Source organism: Cucumis sativus, chromosome 5 (assembly GCF_000004075.3).
Source record: "Cucumis sativus cultivar 9930 chromosome 5, Cucumber_9930_V3, whole genome shotgun sequence".
Classification (NCBI taxonomy): Eukaryota; Viridiplantae; Streptophyta; class Magnoliopsida; order Cucurbitales; family Cucurbitaceae; genus Cucumis; species Cucumis sativus.
The window spans coordinates 27,489,838-27,505,981 of record NC_026659.2 but is presented as its reverse complement, the minus strand read 5'-3'; the positions used below and the strand labels follow the sequence as shown (position 1 = coordinate 27,505,981).

At 29.6% G+C, this 16,144-nt stretch overlaps 2 protein-coding genes across 3 annotated transcripts; both read right to left on the bottom strand.

Annotated features, from left to right (window-relative positions):
- Nucleotides 1–325: 325 nt before the first annotated feature.
- LOC101215334 (lipid phosphate phosphatase 2) lies at nt 326–4,552 on the bottom strand. 2 transcript variants are annotated; one of them, XM_031886469.1, is made up of 9 exons: nt 4,077–4,443; nt 3,840–3,912; nt 3,430–3,657; nt 3,218–3,305; nt 3,007–3,116; nt 2,801–2,894; nt 2,024–2,212; nt 1,875–1,934; nt 326–877 (listed from the first exon to the last, which is right to left on the bottom strand). In XM_031886469.1, the coding sequence occupies exons 1-9, from the start codon at nt 4,091–4,093 to the stop codon at nt 699–701; spliced, it is 1,038 nt and encodes a 345-aa protein (XP_031742329.1). In that variant the 5' UTR covers nt 4,094–4,443; the 3' UTR covers nt 326–698. The 2 variants fall into 2 exon arrangements, with proteins under 2 accessions (XP_031742329.1, XP_004135078.1); XM_004135030.3 differs by lacking the exons at nt 3,840–3,912; nt 4,077–4,443 and adding an exon at nt 4,477–4,552.
- Nucleotides 4,553–6,039: 1,487 nt separating this feature from the next.
- Nucleotides 6,040–8,884, bottom strand: LOC101216053 (lipid phosphate phosphatase 2). Its single transcript, XM_004135033.3, has 8 exons — nt 8,344–8,884; nt 8,040–8,249; nt 7,836–7,923; nt 7,587–7,696; nt 7,400–7,490; nt 7,120–7,308; nt 6,953–7,012; nt 6,040–6,458 (listed from the first exon to the last, which is right to left on the bottom strand). Exons 1-8 carry the CDS (start codon nt 8,404–8,406, stop codon nt 6,247–6,249), a joined length of 1,023 nt encoding a protein of 340 aa, XP_004135081.1. The 5' UTR covers nt 8,407–8,884; the 3' UTR covers nt 6,040–6,246.
- Nucleotides 8,885–16,144: the final 7,260 nt, after the last annotated feature.

Here is a 16,144-nt window from a genome sequence, read left to right as displayed (position 1 = left end):
ACACTTTGCCTAAAGTACAACATTCATCTGATCACTAATTGGATTTTGATTTCTTCGTTTCTTCCTCTACTATCGTATCATTAAATTCTATTGTTTGATAAAACCCAATCTACATAGTCGATTATACGAGATTGGTTGAAGAACTAGAATGTAATTAAATTACTTAATAGCATGAAAATTCATAGAAACAAATAATAAAATAATCAAGTGTGAATACGGTAGAAACTATATTACAAATCAAGCTCGGAACTGTTTGCAATCCACCAAATAACTTGCTTATGAGGAGTCCAACAACTAATTTCTAATTTGCTCAAATTCATAGGTGTGATGGGAATTTTTTTTCCTGTCACTATCAAACCATAAATGAATACATCAACAGATACGTACATGACACGAAATGAATTAAATTCTGTTCACAAGCCTAATCAATATGCAAAGTTGGGATCAAAATAATAACCTCACAATACCAAACCATAAATCTCAAATAAACAGTCATCACAAATATGGGGAAATGAAGAAAAAGAATCAAAGAATATAAATAAGGAAAGTGGTGGTCTTCATTTCAAGCCCAAACTAGAAAGAGTATTTTGTTTTAGAAGACTTACACATCCTCCCTACCTATGTACCACCCAATCTGATCGTACTCTATTCCTCAACAACAAATGAAAAGCTCTGATTTCAGATTCATGTTCCACGTTCTATCTGTTCAACATGGGGCTTGAATCTTGTGTATTGAATCTCATTTCATGCTGAGGTTGAATGTAGACACTTTCGATTTCAGATTGCTGCACGTTAATGTTATTGGAATTTGGAGACGACGCTTGAACTTCGTTACGAGACTCTGCTAACATATGAAAGTATGCATGAGGTCCCCAACCTACAAAACAAGGTGTAAAATTACAAGAGTTAGTTTGAGAACGAAATGAATGCTAAAAAATTAGGACTACTTGTGTAGCAATTTCATTTGGCTGAACAGAAAATGGTAATAATCCTAACGATTGGAGTGGAGGGAGCTAAGGATCCATCATAACAAGCTGCAGATTATGAATTCGAGGAAGATATGGGTCGGATGATTACATCATCATAATGCAAGCATTGCTTAATCACAATGCACGGCAAAGTTCTAATAGTCGGGTGTGAAATCGTCTATTAAAACATTAAAGCCATAATTGACTAATAAAATGGGTTGTTGAAAGCAGCAACCTTTTATGTTCACATGAACGTGGAATGCAAAACAGATTACATTGGAAAAATACAACTAGCGGTAAATAATGAAGAAAGAAAGTAGACAAATCCTATCTTTTCTATATGCACACATCTATACAAGCCATTCGTCATTTTGTTCATTTATGATTCATCTTAACAACTACAGAATACAGCCACTTCTTCCGGTCAACAACATTAAAAATCAATCATTTATGCTTGATTTAAAATTAGGACTTGGGAAAATAAATTATGTGATAATTAGTGAGATCCAGAGCCAATAACTCAATGCTATTACTCTATTAGTCAGGAAAGAAAAATAAAAATCGAGATTAGCATGCATCCCAGTTAAATTTTACAATTCTATAATACTTCCCCATGTTGAAAGAGCAAGACTTAGTCCAAACAATAAGGTTATCATCCAACTAATCAATGTTTCTGTTAACAATTTTATAAAGTTAGAACAGAGAATAAAAAATAACTACTTGGGACCATGCCAGATGGATCTTAAAGCACGTCAACAAAACAAAAGTAAAACTAACTTGGAAGAAATTTTAAAAAAGATGATTACTGAGCAAAAGAAATAATAAATTTATCATGGACAAATTATTGCTTCATTTAATGTAAAAGTAGAACTACTTGCATAGCATTAATGATTACGTGGGTCATACCATCAATGTGATATGGTGCTGGAAAGAATTGAAGATAACAGAATGAAGCAATCGTCAGCCCTGCAAAAAGAGGTTCAAATAAGAAAAAAAAAGCAAAAAGAGCATAAATGAAACTTATGGCAAATAAATAAGGTTTTAGATGAACTAACCGAGAAGGCCTCCAGCAAAAACATCTTGCCAGTGATGCCAATAGTCATCAACTCGAGAGATACCAACAAGAGCTGCAATAAGCAGGGGTAGGAAGACAATACAGAGTTTTGCAACATGACCCCTTTGGTCAAATGCCCTTATTTTCCCAGACAAATACCACGCAAGAAATCCAAGGCCAGCAAAAGACCCTGCATATCGACGGCTTTCTACGTTAATAAGCATTAAAGAAAACACAAGTGAGAGAGAATAAACTGAAGAGGGGGAAAAAGACTAACGTAATGCATACGTCACAAGCAAGCATTTGTATTGACTAATCCACAACATGAATCACTGACCAAGGCTGGGATCAATAAGAAAATGAAATAGCAAGAAATTATAAATGCCAATTAACTACAAGTCCCTGATTAATATATGTCGTCCTAAAATGTAGTCTCACTAAAACATACATTAAGAATTTACGGTGAAAAATCAAAGCCTAGACAGCTCTTGCTTGGATATTACAATCTTAATCAATAGCGAAACTTTGAACCAAGAGAAAATACAAGACATAAATGATTGCTATGAGTTCCCTTAGCAACATACTGAATATCAATGCCTTTTTGAATGATAATTCTAATCACGGCAAGCAAATTGCATTTACACAGAGATTGGATCTACTATTCTACTCCGTGTACCATGCCCAATTGTAGAAGTAAATAAAAAATGATTAAAGGGGGAAAAAATAGACAGTCACAGACAGTTATATAACATAATTCATAAGTAAATGTCTATCTTACAAGACGTATGCCCACTCGGGAAACTTTTATATCCTTCTTTAATAACATTCTTATCTCCTGTACACAAAACACCAGTTGTGTTTCGATCAAACACCTGCACATATAAAACACGAGTCTTATAATTAGTGACAATATAGAAAAAGGGATACGATGCTTTCATATGCACAAATATAAAAACCAATTGAGATAACAAAAATGAAACAAACCCCTTTCCCATCAGGGAAACATCGCCAATAGAAGTCTGGACGTGGCCTACCAACACCATCCTTTATAGCGTCAGTCATCACTCCACTTATTAAAACAGCAAACAGAAGTCCTGAATAAGCACGGGCAATCATTGAATACTAGGCTTGGTAAGGTTATCCAGAACTAAGAGGTTTTCCAATGATTATATAATGAGAGAGGAAGAAGAGCTACCCAATATGGCATGGTGGAGATCATAGACATCCTTTCTAATGAAATAGTAGATAATAAACACAGTAAATGGTATTAACACTGCAATTATCTGTCACAGGAAAAAAGAAAAAACAAAGTCTTATTTTTTTTTTTTTTACTTTTCACTTAATGTCAGGAAAATAAACGACCATAGAATTCGCTATAATACTAGCAAATGCCAGTTTCAAACATACTGGAACTGCCCAGAGGGGAACGGTATTATCTTGCAGTGGGTACTTCAGGTCTGTCATCATCTCCTGTCCAACAAAGCGATGAAATGGTTCTATAACGTTTAACACGACCTCTATCACCACAAGAAGCACAAGGATCAACCAATCATGCATATGGACTCTTGCTAAATGAGCTCCATGGGATCTCACAGTATGCGTACCCAACTGAATTTCTGGCATTTTGTCCGTGATCTGATAAGATGACGAAACAAAAATTATAAAAACATAGTGAAGTAATTTAAGCACCAACAACAAACAAAAAAATAATCACGTGGTAAAGTGATTAGTATACAGTAAACGGGGCTTCTCAGGCACACAAAAATAAACTTCATAAAAAGTATGGTCGCAATCAGAGTCATAACCATGTCATTTACCGTGAAAGTCATACAACACAAGGAATTTTCCAAGAGAAAGGCCGCAAATGATGTAAAAATGGCAAAGAACAAGCTACACAAAAAAAGGAAATTCTACATTAGAACCCTAGTAACCTATTCATGCTGAACAAGACGACTACAAAATCTAAACGCGTCCTTCGAATAAAGTAACGGACGATAAATCTTCTAATGGAAATTCGTGTATTAATTTAAACGTACACACACACGCACACGTACCGCAATCCTAGAACCATTCAAACTCAACACCAAGCCTCCCTAACTCATCTCTCAACTTTAGAGTTGTTATCAGGGCCAAAATATACCAAACCGCTTGATTCCAGTCCATAATGGAGTAAAAGTAAAACAACTTCAAACTGCCGCAGAAACTAACAAGATGCAAGGAACAAGAAACACAATATTTCATGGTGAAGTAACAAGAAGAAAAAAAGAAAGAACAGGAAAAGAAGTAGAACTGAAATGTAATTGAGCGAGTTCACATTTTCATATCATTTCGCATTTTATCCAAAGAAGTGAAAGAGGGAGTCCACAGTGTAATTAGAGAAAGGCAACAGATAACAGAAAACAGTAAAAACGGCATAGACAGAGAAAGAAGAATAGTTGAGAACAGAGAAATTACCAGTGGTTTCCAGTTTGAAGGAGAAGATGAAGAAGAAGAAGAAGAAGAAGACGAAGAAGAGAGAGGAAAGGTAAAGGCAAGGAGAGAAGGTGAAAGAAACCAAATCCCTTTTAGAATTTGAATAGAAAACCGCGTCGCGCTAAAGATTAAGTGGGAACTACGAAGGTTGCTAAACCAAAACCATAACTGCTTTATTAATTAAATCATCCTTCCCTAATCCTTCATGTATCCTAATTTAAACATCAATTGGTCAATTTTCCAATCAAACCAACACCAATCGACTAGGAAGAAGTATAAATCTAAGATGACTTTTGTTTTTTATTCGGTTTGGTTGAGTTTATCATATTTATCTATCAATATTTAATTTAGGCAACTAATTAATAGAGCAAAATATATTCCAATTAACATCTTTGTAAAGTTGATGATGGTTAAAATTTGATGAATATAAGATGTGAAATAGAGGATTAGAAAGAAAATGGACATATATTTGCCTTTCCTTAAAAGAGTTAACACTTTTTCAATTATTAGATATATTTTGTTATAAAATTATAAAATGGTTTTATAGTAAAGTTTAAGGAACGAATGGAGGGGATATTAATGCTTTTAAGTTGCTTAAGAACAAAATTCAACAAATACAAAAACGATGATGTAACATTTTTTATAAATATAGTAAAATATTATCGTTTACATATGATATATTATTATTATTGTATATATACTATGATATTTTGCTATATTTTAAAAATAATTTTTATTTATTTTGTTGTAAAACAACAAATTAAATGTCTTCTATCGTCACAGACTATCAATGATATAATTTGTTGTAATTTGTACATTTGTGTTTATTTAGTTATTTATCAATAAAAGTTATAAACTTAGTAAATAAACCTTCTACTTGTTTTTAAAATATGTATATATACTATCAACATTCCATAAAATTCAAAATTGAATCTAACATGGGCAATTATATTTTAAGCATTTTGAATTTGTAAGACCTTATTAGCATTAGGTATGTTAGTTATTACTTTATTGAGATGTATCTAATTTTTCACATGAAGTAATAAATAACAAATAATTATTTAAGAAGTACTTTTAACCTTTTTTTTTATTTTCTTCTTCTTCTTGCAATGATTAAAAGGGAAAATTAATTTTTTGAAAAAGAGGTATGGTCAAAGTGTGCATAGTATTCTTTGCTTCATGTTGTGTTTAGTATGATCTTATTCCATTATTCCCCCCATTTGCTTTGAAGAAAAGGCATTGGAACCTTTTGTCTTCTTCTGCTTTTTTACGTTGTATTATACTTTTAATTCATCCAAATTCAAATCTCATTTCAACCTTTTTATTTTATGTTTTGTTGTGAAGAAAATAACAAATTTTCTATTCATTAAAACGCTGTCACAGTATAATTCTTTGCACAAAATGAAAAAAGTTTATTAATTAGTTAAGGAGGTTTTCTTTCTTGTGCATGGCATGGAGTTTATTTGTTTGAAGACAAAAATAATAATAAATGTTTCAAAGCTTTTTAAATGAATTAAATTAAGTGAAAACGAGCGTAAATTTAAATAACAAAAACAAAAGATGAAATCTTTATCTAGAGATTGAAAGTTCGATTATTATCGTACTCTTCACAATAAGTCTATATAAAAAGGAAACCAAAAGGTACAATACAAACTGAAAAGTTTCTAATGAACATAAACATCAATCACTTCTACTGCCATAATATATATTCACAGCAACAAAATAAATAAATAAATAATCAAAGAAGCAGAACTACCGTCTTTCCCCCGTTTCCATTTGGTCATAGGTTTGGTTATGGAAAGGTGTTGGCTCAAAATGTGTATTATTATTGTTGTTGTTGCTGTTGCTGCCATTTAGTGTTGGTTCTGCAATTGGCACATCAACAATGGTCACAGCTTGAGTTGCATTGTCTCTGCTTCTATGGAACTCTTCTTGTGCTATGAAGTAAGCATATGGACCCCATCCTATATAACCAATACAATCATTCATCTACACATCAAACTATGAAATAACAAGAGAAAATATAAACACTAACACCACGGTTAGATGTTTTTTTCTCGTCAAAATTCACTTGTGACAACACAAGTATAAGCGTAGTAGATTAAACAGGAAGTGAGAGTTGTGTGGTATGTTTTTACAGATGTGCATGGCAGTCGTTGTTTCTAAATCTAAAAGGAGCGAAAACATGTAGACTGCAAAACAGAAAACACTTGATTGAGTAGATTTAAAAGCCAGGTGTGGAATTTGGATAAATTTTCAAACAAGCTCTAAAGTATAAACCCACCTAAAAGAAACCAACGTGAGTATCATTTGACACATATTCCTTTTATTAAAGTTCGAGGTTTAAATCTTTATACCCTACTATTTTTATGTTAAAAAGACCGAATAAAAAGTTAAAAAGTATGTTTGTTGACTTTTCGAGTAAAAGAAACAGTGATTGTAAGCATTTAATCGTTACCGTTGTCATTATTGGGAGGAGGGAAGAATTGAAGGTAGCAGAAGGCCGAAACCACCAATCCTGTCATAAACAAAAGAAAAATAATTAAGTACAAAAGCAGTCATTAAAATTCACAAAAACACATCAGAAATTCTCAAACTAATGGAATCAAAATGTTTGTGACAAACCTATAATAGCTCCAGCAAAAACATCTTGCCAATGGTGCCAATAATCATTGACTCTAGAAACTCCCACAAGTGCAGCACCAAGCAAAGGAAGAAGCACAGGGCATAACTTTGCAACATGTCCTTTCCCATCAAATGCTTGCATTTTTCCAGATAGATAAAAGGAAAGAAATCCTAACCCTGCAAATGACCCTATAGAAGAAAAGAAAACACACAAATTAATGTCAAAATCAAACATAGATTTCCTACAGCAACACATTATACAAAGCATTTTGCAACTTACATGAAGTATGCCCACTTGGAAAACTCTTGTGTCCTTCCCTTATTTCGCTCTCTTTCCCGTTACATATCACATCTCCCGTTCGATCGTATGCCTAAATCGATACGAAAACCCGACGTGTTTCTTTAAGGCTAGCTCTAAGAAGATATGTGTATTGTTTGAAGCTCAAGAGAAAATGGTTGTTTAGTACCTCTATTCCGTTGGGAAAACAACGCCAAAAGAAATTCGGCCGAGGGCGACCAACGCCGTTTTTAATAGCATCGGTGATAATAGCAGTGATCAACACAGAAAATAAAAGACCTATGCATCATAAGAGTAAACAACAACAGATTGTCAGTAAATTAACAAAGTTGAAATCGGTTGGACGTGTTTGGAATTACTTTTGAAGTGCTTTTAAAAATCATTTAGACAACTTGTCTTCGTTGCCTAAAAGAGTTACCTAAAATGGCATGGTGCAAATCATAAACGTCCCTCCGCCGTATGTAGACGATCAAGAATATCAAAATTGGCAATATAACAGCATATAACTGACAAACAAACAAATAAAGTATGATTTACAAATTCTGTATAAAACATAGACAAAAGCAAAAAAGAAACCTATCTTTTTAGGTTGTTACTGATAGAAAATGAAGAAAGAACTTACAGGGACAGACCAAACAGGAACTGTATTATCTTTGAAGGGAAACTTAAGATCCGTCATCGTATCTTTTCCCACATAGCGATAAAATGGATGAATTGACACTAAAACCACTTCAATCACAACGAGAAGTAGAAGAATCAACCAGTCGTGTAAATGATTCTTAGCAACTTTGGCTCCATGGGATTTTATTGTATGTGCAGCAGGATCTAATTCCTGCCCAAAAAAGTAAAAAAATCAACAAGAAATTTCAATAAGTTAGAACAAAACAAATTAACCCTTTTGAAGAAGTTATTAGAGAAAAACAAACCCGAAATCTCCTTGAGGAACTGCGGAAAGTAAAGACAGACAGAAAATTCTTCAACCAAGCCATTATGAACAGAACAGAGAGATAGATGAATCACTTCACTAAATATGGTTTAATTAGTGACGGAATATATAAAATACCAGAGATTTTGACAAGACTTTTCTTTGTTTTTTTCTTTTTTTTTCTGGGAAATGTGGAATCTCCAATGGGAATGAGAAGAGGTTGTCAAAATCAAATTGGAATTAAAAAATGGAGAAAAAGTAGGAAGCTTCTTAATTAATTGCATTTAAAGAAATGGGTCTGTTGTCGTTGGTGAAGTTGAAATGGAAGAGTGAAATGGAGGAGGAGAGGGGGAGGGGAAGACGACGGTTGACGACAGAGAGGACGGGGTTGAAGGGAGAATAACGGGGATTAACGGTTTGAAGTGTTCAAGTGGTTGACTAGTATGAGTTTCTCAAATTAAATGGGAGTTTTGACAGTTCGTCTACGCGTAAGTGGTAGCCATTTCCCATGTCTTTCCAAAGAGCAAAGACCTTCGTGGCTGGTTCCGAAGAAGAAACCAAGGTCTACGGTTTCCATGAAGTAGTAAATTATGATGCCCACCAAAATATATGTTGCTTTTAATGGATACATTATCATATATATTTATATTGAGTGAGCCCGATATAGGAGGTTTTGGATTCAAATACTGATTTTCAAATTGTACTAAAAAAATATCTATAGATTTCGTTCAAAGAAAATCATTGATATAAGAAAAATGAGAAATTGTAAACAAACTCTTGAGCTTTGCATGCACCATCGTAAATAAGGGTATTTTAACTATGACAAACATGGTTATGAACGGCAACAATGATTATGATATTTTTACATAGTGAAATAATTAATGTTGATTGAATTATTACTCAAATTAGTGCTATATATGGTATAAACCATTAACCATCCATCACAATCCAACTCATTCATTTCAATTACAAAATAAAATTTATTTGATTAAGACATTTTTAGTCATAAACTTGGTAATTTAAAAAAGTAGATATAACATTTGAAACTTTGTGCTTTCCTTAATTTAATTATATACACACATAATTGTCAATAGTTCAATCTACGTTCTGATTATGTAAAAAAATATAATTTAATTTCTATATTGAATTTCAAATAGTCTATAAACTTTCAAAATACTTTAAAATAAAAATAAAAAAGTCAAGATTTTAAACATAATAAAGTTGAAACTTAGATCTAATAAAGTAATTAACTTATAAAAAAATTGAATTTAAAGATTACTTATTAAACATTTCAAATGACGAAAATTGTAATTTAAGATTGATTGAATGGGCTTGGGCCTGTTGCTATTCACATGATTGGGTCAGCTAAGAATGGAAACGGACCAATGGGAGTTAAGCATTTAGAATTTGTTTGGGTTAAGAGTGGGAAAGGACGCATAACCAAACAATCTTCTTCCTAACTCATCCGTCTCATCCGTTACAAATACAATTATTAGAATCAAAACATTAATATATATCTCTTAGCAAAGTTTAAACTATAAATTTATAGTTAAATGTCTAGAAAAACAATAACTAATTACTAATTAACAAAATTATTTTAAATATCCCATAAATAATTAAAAATAATTTTTTAATGTGGTGGATATAATACAAAATTTTACTATATTTAATTGATTTTTGTTGTATTTAAAAATAGACCCACATAAAGGGTCCAAATTCAAATTGGTGTTAATATGAATGAGAAAGAGTGTGATGGTTAGGCTATTAATGACTATCATCCAATAAATATCTATATATGAATTGAAATGAGTATTGACTATGATTTGAAAAAGTGATGTGAGAAAGGCAAGTTGCAAAGATATTTTTCAAGTGGTGAATCATCCACATCATCAAATTCTCATATTGGTGGGTCCATCCTTAATTATCTCAATACAATAAGGTTTAGTGATTAATAGTTTTGCCTTTTCAACTAATTCAATATTTCATTTATTAATCACATTACCGTTTGGGCCAATAAATCTTATGTTATAATCCTTTGTTTGACTTTTGTTACATCTCACCAAGTTTAAATTTTAATTAGAAAGTTAACGTTAGTAGCTTCATTCGAGTTTAAATTAAGGACCTCTAAATTTGATACGATGTAAAATAACAAAATTTTAAAACCAGTTGAGAGCTTCTTCGATACCATCTTACAAAATTACAACATTAAAAAACAAAATAGGTTGATTGGTCTCGATCGATGTAGACCTTTAATGCCAGATGTGTCAATTGTCTCTCTCGCGCTTCAGTCGTTGACCTACCTATATTTGTATTTTACATATCTTGGAGGTTGAGGACAAGAAGGACATTTTGGTCGACTAGCCAAATGAGTATTTTTCTTAGACTTACTTGAGATGTTGTTTTGGCCTTACCCTCTATGTAATTTTAGTTTAAAAAATTTGTTCTCAACATTAAAATTATAAAACTATCAATGTCGAAATACTAACTAAAATTTAAAATATCTAAAACTAAAGTTTGAATCACACTTAAATTAGAAAAGTGGAGAGAAGGAAAAAAAATAAATTGTATTAATATATATGTCAAAGTTTATCAATGATAACAATGATAAGAATGAATATATCATTGATAAATTATATACCAAATATTGGTCTATTATGAATAAACTATAAGCGATAGAGATGGTAATATATTACTATATACTTTAATAATTATTTAAAAAATTACCATTAATGTGATTATAATAAGGTGAAATGTCAGAATCTTCATTATATTTAATTTGAAATTTTACAAAACCAGTCTTTCACATGTCTTATCAAATTTCCACTAAAATACATAGGAACTATATGTCTTGTCCTCAACATTAGAGTTTTGATTTTTATAAACCTCTATATGTTATTATTACAAATAGTATCGAAATTAACTTTTTTTGAATGATATTTTGTAAATATTTTTGTTTACTGTTGTATTTAAAAAAATATTTTTCAAATACAAAAGTAATATATAAAGTTTTTTATATACCACACTACTCTATGTTGCTATTTAAAACAAATATAAATTGAGATTGATATTGTCCCATTCAAAATTTGTGTATATTATATACATAAACCTCATAAATAGGCCCACATGACTTAATTTATCCCAAACCTACTAATATCAACAATCACCCTTTATAATTATAATTAGGTGTAACAAGTAATGTCTTAATTGTTTTATATAGTTTTGACATGAAAAAAGATATTATAATTTAATATCACTTTCTTCTCAAACCTTCAAACAAAAGAATAATTATGAATATACTAAACCAAAGTCATAAGATAAGGTTCTCCAATATATACAAAATAGATGCAATTATTTAAGTTAGGTCATCTTCTTTATTATTCCAACCTATATAACCTACTCACAAGGCCAAGGACAAAAAATTTATATATAAAAGTTTTCCTCATTAACATTTATTTTTTAGTTGTTCATTGGTACCTTTTATAATTTTTTTATTAATTAATCTATTAAAACAATGCCCATGTTTTAAAATTTCGTTAAGATTAAAAATAACAAAAAAAGAAGAAGATAATTTTATAAAATGTATTGATAGTCACACGTATAGTCACGGATAGAATTTAAAATTTTGTTCAAGTTGGTAAATATTTTAATTTATTTTACTATTTTTAAAAATGAAAAAAAAATGCAAAACATTTACCTTTACCTACATAATTTTTCTCCATTTTCAAAAGCCAAAATGGGTCAATGGGCCAAAATTACTTTTACAAAAATTGGATCCATCTCGGAACCCAAATAAATTTGACATTAATCATCATAGCAAAAGAGAGGTGAATTATGTGTAAAATGAAAATAGTATTGTTAAAATATTTTCAAACTTATTTAATTACAATCTTTTGTATTTTTAAGAAATACTTAATTTTTGAAACATAATCCCTAATTGAATTCTATTTGCATTAAAATTATTATTATTTGAGCTAAATTTAATAAATTAACAAAAAAAAAAAACTATAATTAGGATCAAATATTCAACGGAAGACCATTACAATTCACATCCCGTAACACAACAACTTCATTACCTAACAAAGACAAATACATATACATTATGAGATCAACGCAAGCAAAAATGTAACAAATGAATTATTATCTTAATTTAATTAGAAGTTAAATGTGAGAAGAGGAAGAAATGCATGAGAAATAAGAAAAAAAGAAGAAGAAGTGGGTATGGGTTTGTTGTGTTGTGTGGGGGAGGTAGCCGTAAAGCATTGGAAAATTAAAAATTCCCTTAAGCACTTTGACAAACTGTTGCTTAAAGTGCTTCCAAATTAATTGAGTGTTCTCAAAATTTTCCTTCAATCTCTCAGTCTTTTTCATTATATTGTCTATCTATCTATCCCCCCCTTTCTTCTTCAAATTCTCTTTTTGCTCATTTTCCAATATCAAGAATCTCTCTTTGCTTTGATGTTTGGGTTACTTTTTATGTGCCTCATTGCTCTACGTGTCATCTCATATATAAACATACCTTAAACATCAATATCCCCTATGCCATTCCAAATGTATATATTATATTATTAATTCTTTTTCGTTTTCATGGGTTTGATGCAAATCCATTTAGTGATTCTTCTTCCTTCTCACGAGGAACTTCAATTGTGGAGTCATGATGGTCACAAATGAAAGTTTGAATTCATCCAAAAACAAAAATGGAATAGGTATCAACAAATGAGATTTTAGTTTTAGCTTTTTGAAAATTTATATTGGTTTTCTCACCATTTGTTTATTTTGTATATTTACGTAGATACATTTTAAATAGGCATTTGAATGATTAATAAAATTTAAAAAAACAAAATTTAAGAAAAAAATGTAAAAAATGGCAAACTATTTGCACTTTGTGGTATAATTAAGTGTCGTGAGTTCTTGTTCTTTAATTTTTTTTGTATAGTATGTAAATAGTTTGTATTTTAACTAACATGACTAAATTTAATTAAATTACTAAATATAAAATTCTTTTAATTATGAAAGTTCATTCATTCAAATTAAAACCACAAATTATCATCCAAAGATCGGATATGTACAATCCAATTAAATTTAACTAAATTTAAATTTATTTCAATCTCAAATTCATGTTTATCCATTTTTTTAAATTACAATTATATATATATATATATATATATTATTTTATAGAGATAAATCTTATCCGGTAGTAATCTAGTCATCAAAATGATAAACTCATAATTTGAATAACAATATAGTTAATTAGTTGACAATTTAATCTAAAATTAGGATAAAGTTTAAATCGTTACTCTACTATTAATTTGGATTATGAGTGTTGAAGAATATGCTGAAGAATATTCCATTGCTTGTTTATTGATCAAAGTTGTGTATTTATACAAGAGTATTAGGACAATTATGCATAAGTAGCTAAATTACCCAAATTAACTAAGGAATGTAATATAATTAGCCTAATGTAATGTAATTAGCCTAATTTACAGAATTTACATTAATAATGAGTTTGGGGTTTGGGTATTTATTTCATCCGCTTAGAAAATTTTAGAGTATAATTCAATTTCGATTGGATAAAACTCTTATAAATAATTTTAAGACTGAATAAGGAGAAATAAACACAATAAAAATAAATTTAGAACATCAATAGTATTATCATTAATTGTAGATTATAATAATTAAAAACATGTCAACCATTATAATTATAAGCCCACAAATTTTGGATGAAACAAAGGCTATAAAGATTAAGGACTAAATTATAGTTTTCTTTGGCCTATAAAGATTTTTGAAATATTGAAGTGGATTTCTTTTAATAGAACAATTGTAAAAATGGAGATTGAATATGTCAGGTTTGAAGGAAAAGATCATGTCAATAACAGTCGAATTAAACTTGTTTTAGCATAAGTGTAAGAAGACGGTGATATTTAACATTAAAAAGGAAGGCAAAAAAGAGTGTCGTGTCAGCATCATGTCATCAAAGCATAGGGTTGGTGCAAAGAGTGAATAATAATGAAATCTCTCCATCTTCATCATCTTATCTCATAAAACAGAAAAAGGACAAACACACCAAAATTACTCTTTCATACTCAAGATGCTTCCCTACGTACCTACAAACTCAAACTCTTTCCATTCAATTTCCTATTGATTTTGTTAGATCCGTTGTTCGGGTTAGGTTTGTGTAGTTTTAGAGTGGTTGTATCAAACTCGTTTTAGAGTCTAGTTTGACAACTCAAACTCTTTCCATTCAATTTCCTATTGATTTTGTTAGATCCGTTGTTCGGGTTAGGTTTGTGTAGTTTTAGAGTGGTTGTATCAAACTCGTTTTAGAGTCTAGTTTGACAACAAAAAAAGCTGGTTTAAATTAGCCGTTTAAATTTTTCTATTTTCGATTATTGTATTTAAAAAAAAAAACAAATATAGTGGACTTAAAAGTTTAATGATAATTTTGAAGTAATTAACAAAATCACTAACTATCTATCAATTACACCAAACAAAAATAAGTTTAATTAAATGTAATCCAATAATGTTTATGATTTAAAAACTTGAAATCCAATATAATTTGACGAAGTCAATAATTAATTATATATCTTTTCCCTCTATTTGTTTCCTTTTCTCTTGTTTCACATTTTAAATACATTTCTTACAAATCTTTAAAATTTATTTTTATAACTAATTCAATTTATCTTTAAACAATAAATTTGTTTTAAAAATGACTAAGGAAAATTGGAAATGAAAAAAAAGAAAAAGCTTAATATATGGTTTCTGCTTTGTTTTTAATAAACCAAAATTTAAAAATAGAAAAAACAAAAACAAATAATTAAAATGATTATTAAATTATACTTTGTCTTCGAGATTTCATAAACGGTCTCTATAACTGCTTGAACCATTAGTTGACTAATGATGATGTGAAGATTAAATCATAAATTACGCTAATTTAACAAATAAAATTTTATTAATGAGTTATTAATGTCATTTTCAAAAATAATAAAATATTAAAATTATTTACCAAATCTATCAATCTCTCAACTTCCTTTAAGTTTTATTTTTATTATATCCTTAACCATTTTCTAAATTAAAGAGTACTTTTTTTAAAAAATAAATGTGATTAAATTAAAAAAGAAAAGAAAAGACAGAGAAAGAAGAAAATCTCAATGAGAAAAAAAAAAAAACAAAATAATGAGTCATTAATGATGAGGAGAATTTAATTTAATTCATTTTTTTCCTATTTCTCTTATTATTCCTAAAATATTTTCTCATCAAATTTAAATTTAAATGCCACATTTAATGGAAAATAATAATAATAATAATGCCTTTGAAACAAAAATAATTTGTAGTGGGGTCCATTAAGAAGACTTTTTTTTTCAAAATTGGTGCAATTTAATTGGTCCTCTAAGGTTCCAAAACAATACTAAACTGTTTTTCCCTTTTTTCCTTTTACATTATTTTAAAACTGTCCAATTATTTTACTAAACAATAATTAATGTCTAATTCTACATTAATTAAATAAGCTTATAACTAAATTTGATACTTCTATTATTTTAATTCCAAGAATATGCAAGAATAATTTTCCTTTGTATTTTTAATACCTAATTTTAATATTAATATCATCAATTGGATTTGAGTCGATGTCGTTGCACTTCAACAATTAATTAAGTCACTTTATTCAATAAGTCCAACTTGAACCAATTTCATCAATGAAAGTTTGTTTTTTTTTCTCATTTGAAAATTCAATTGAAAAATTATTAAACATCAATTTAGACTTGTATTCTCCAATACTTTTGTAATGTTTGATAAGTTTTTTGAATAGT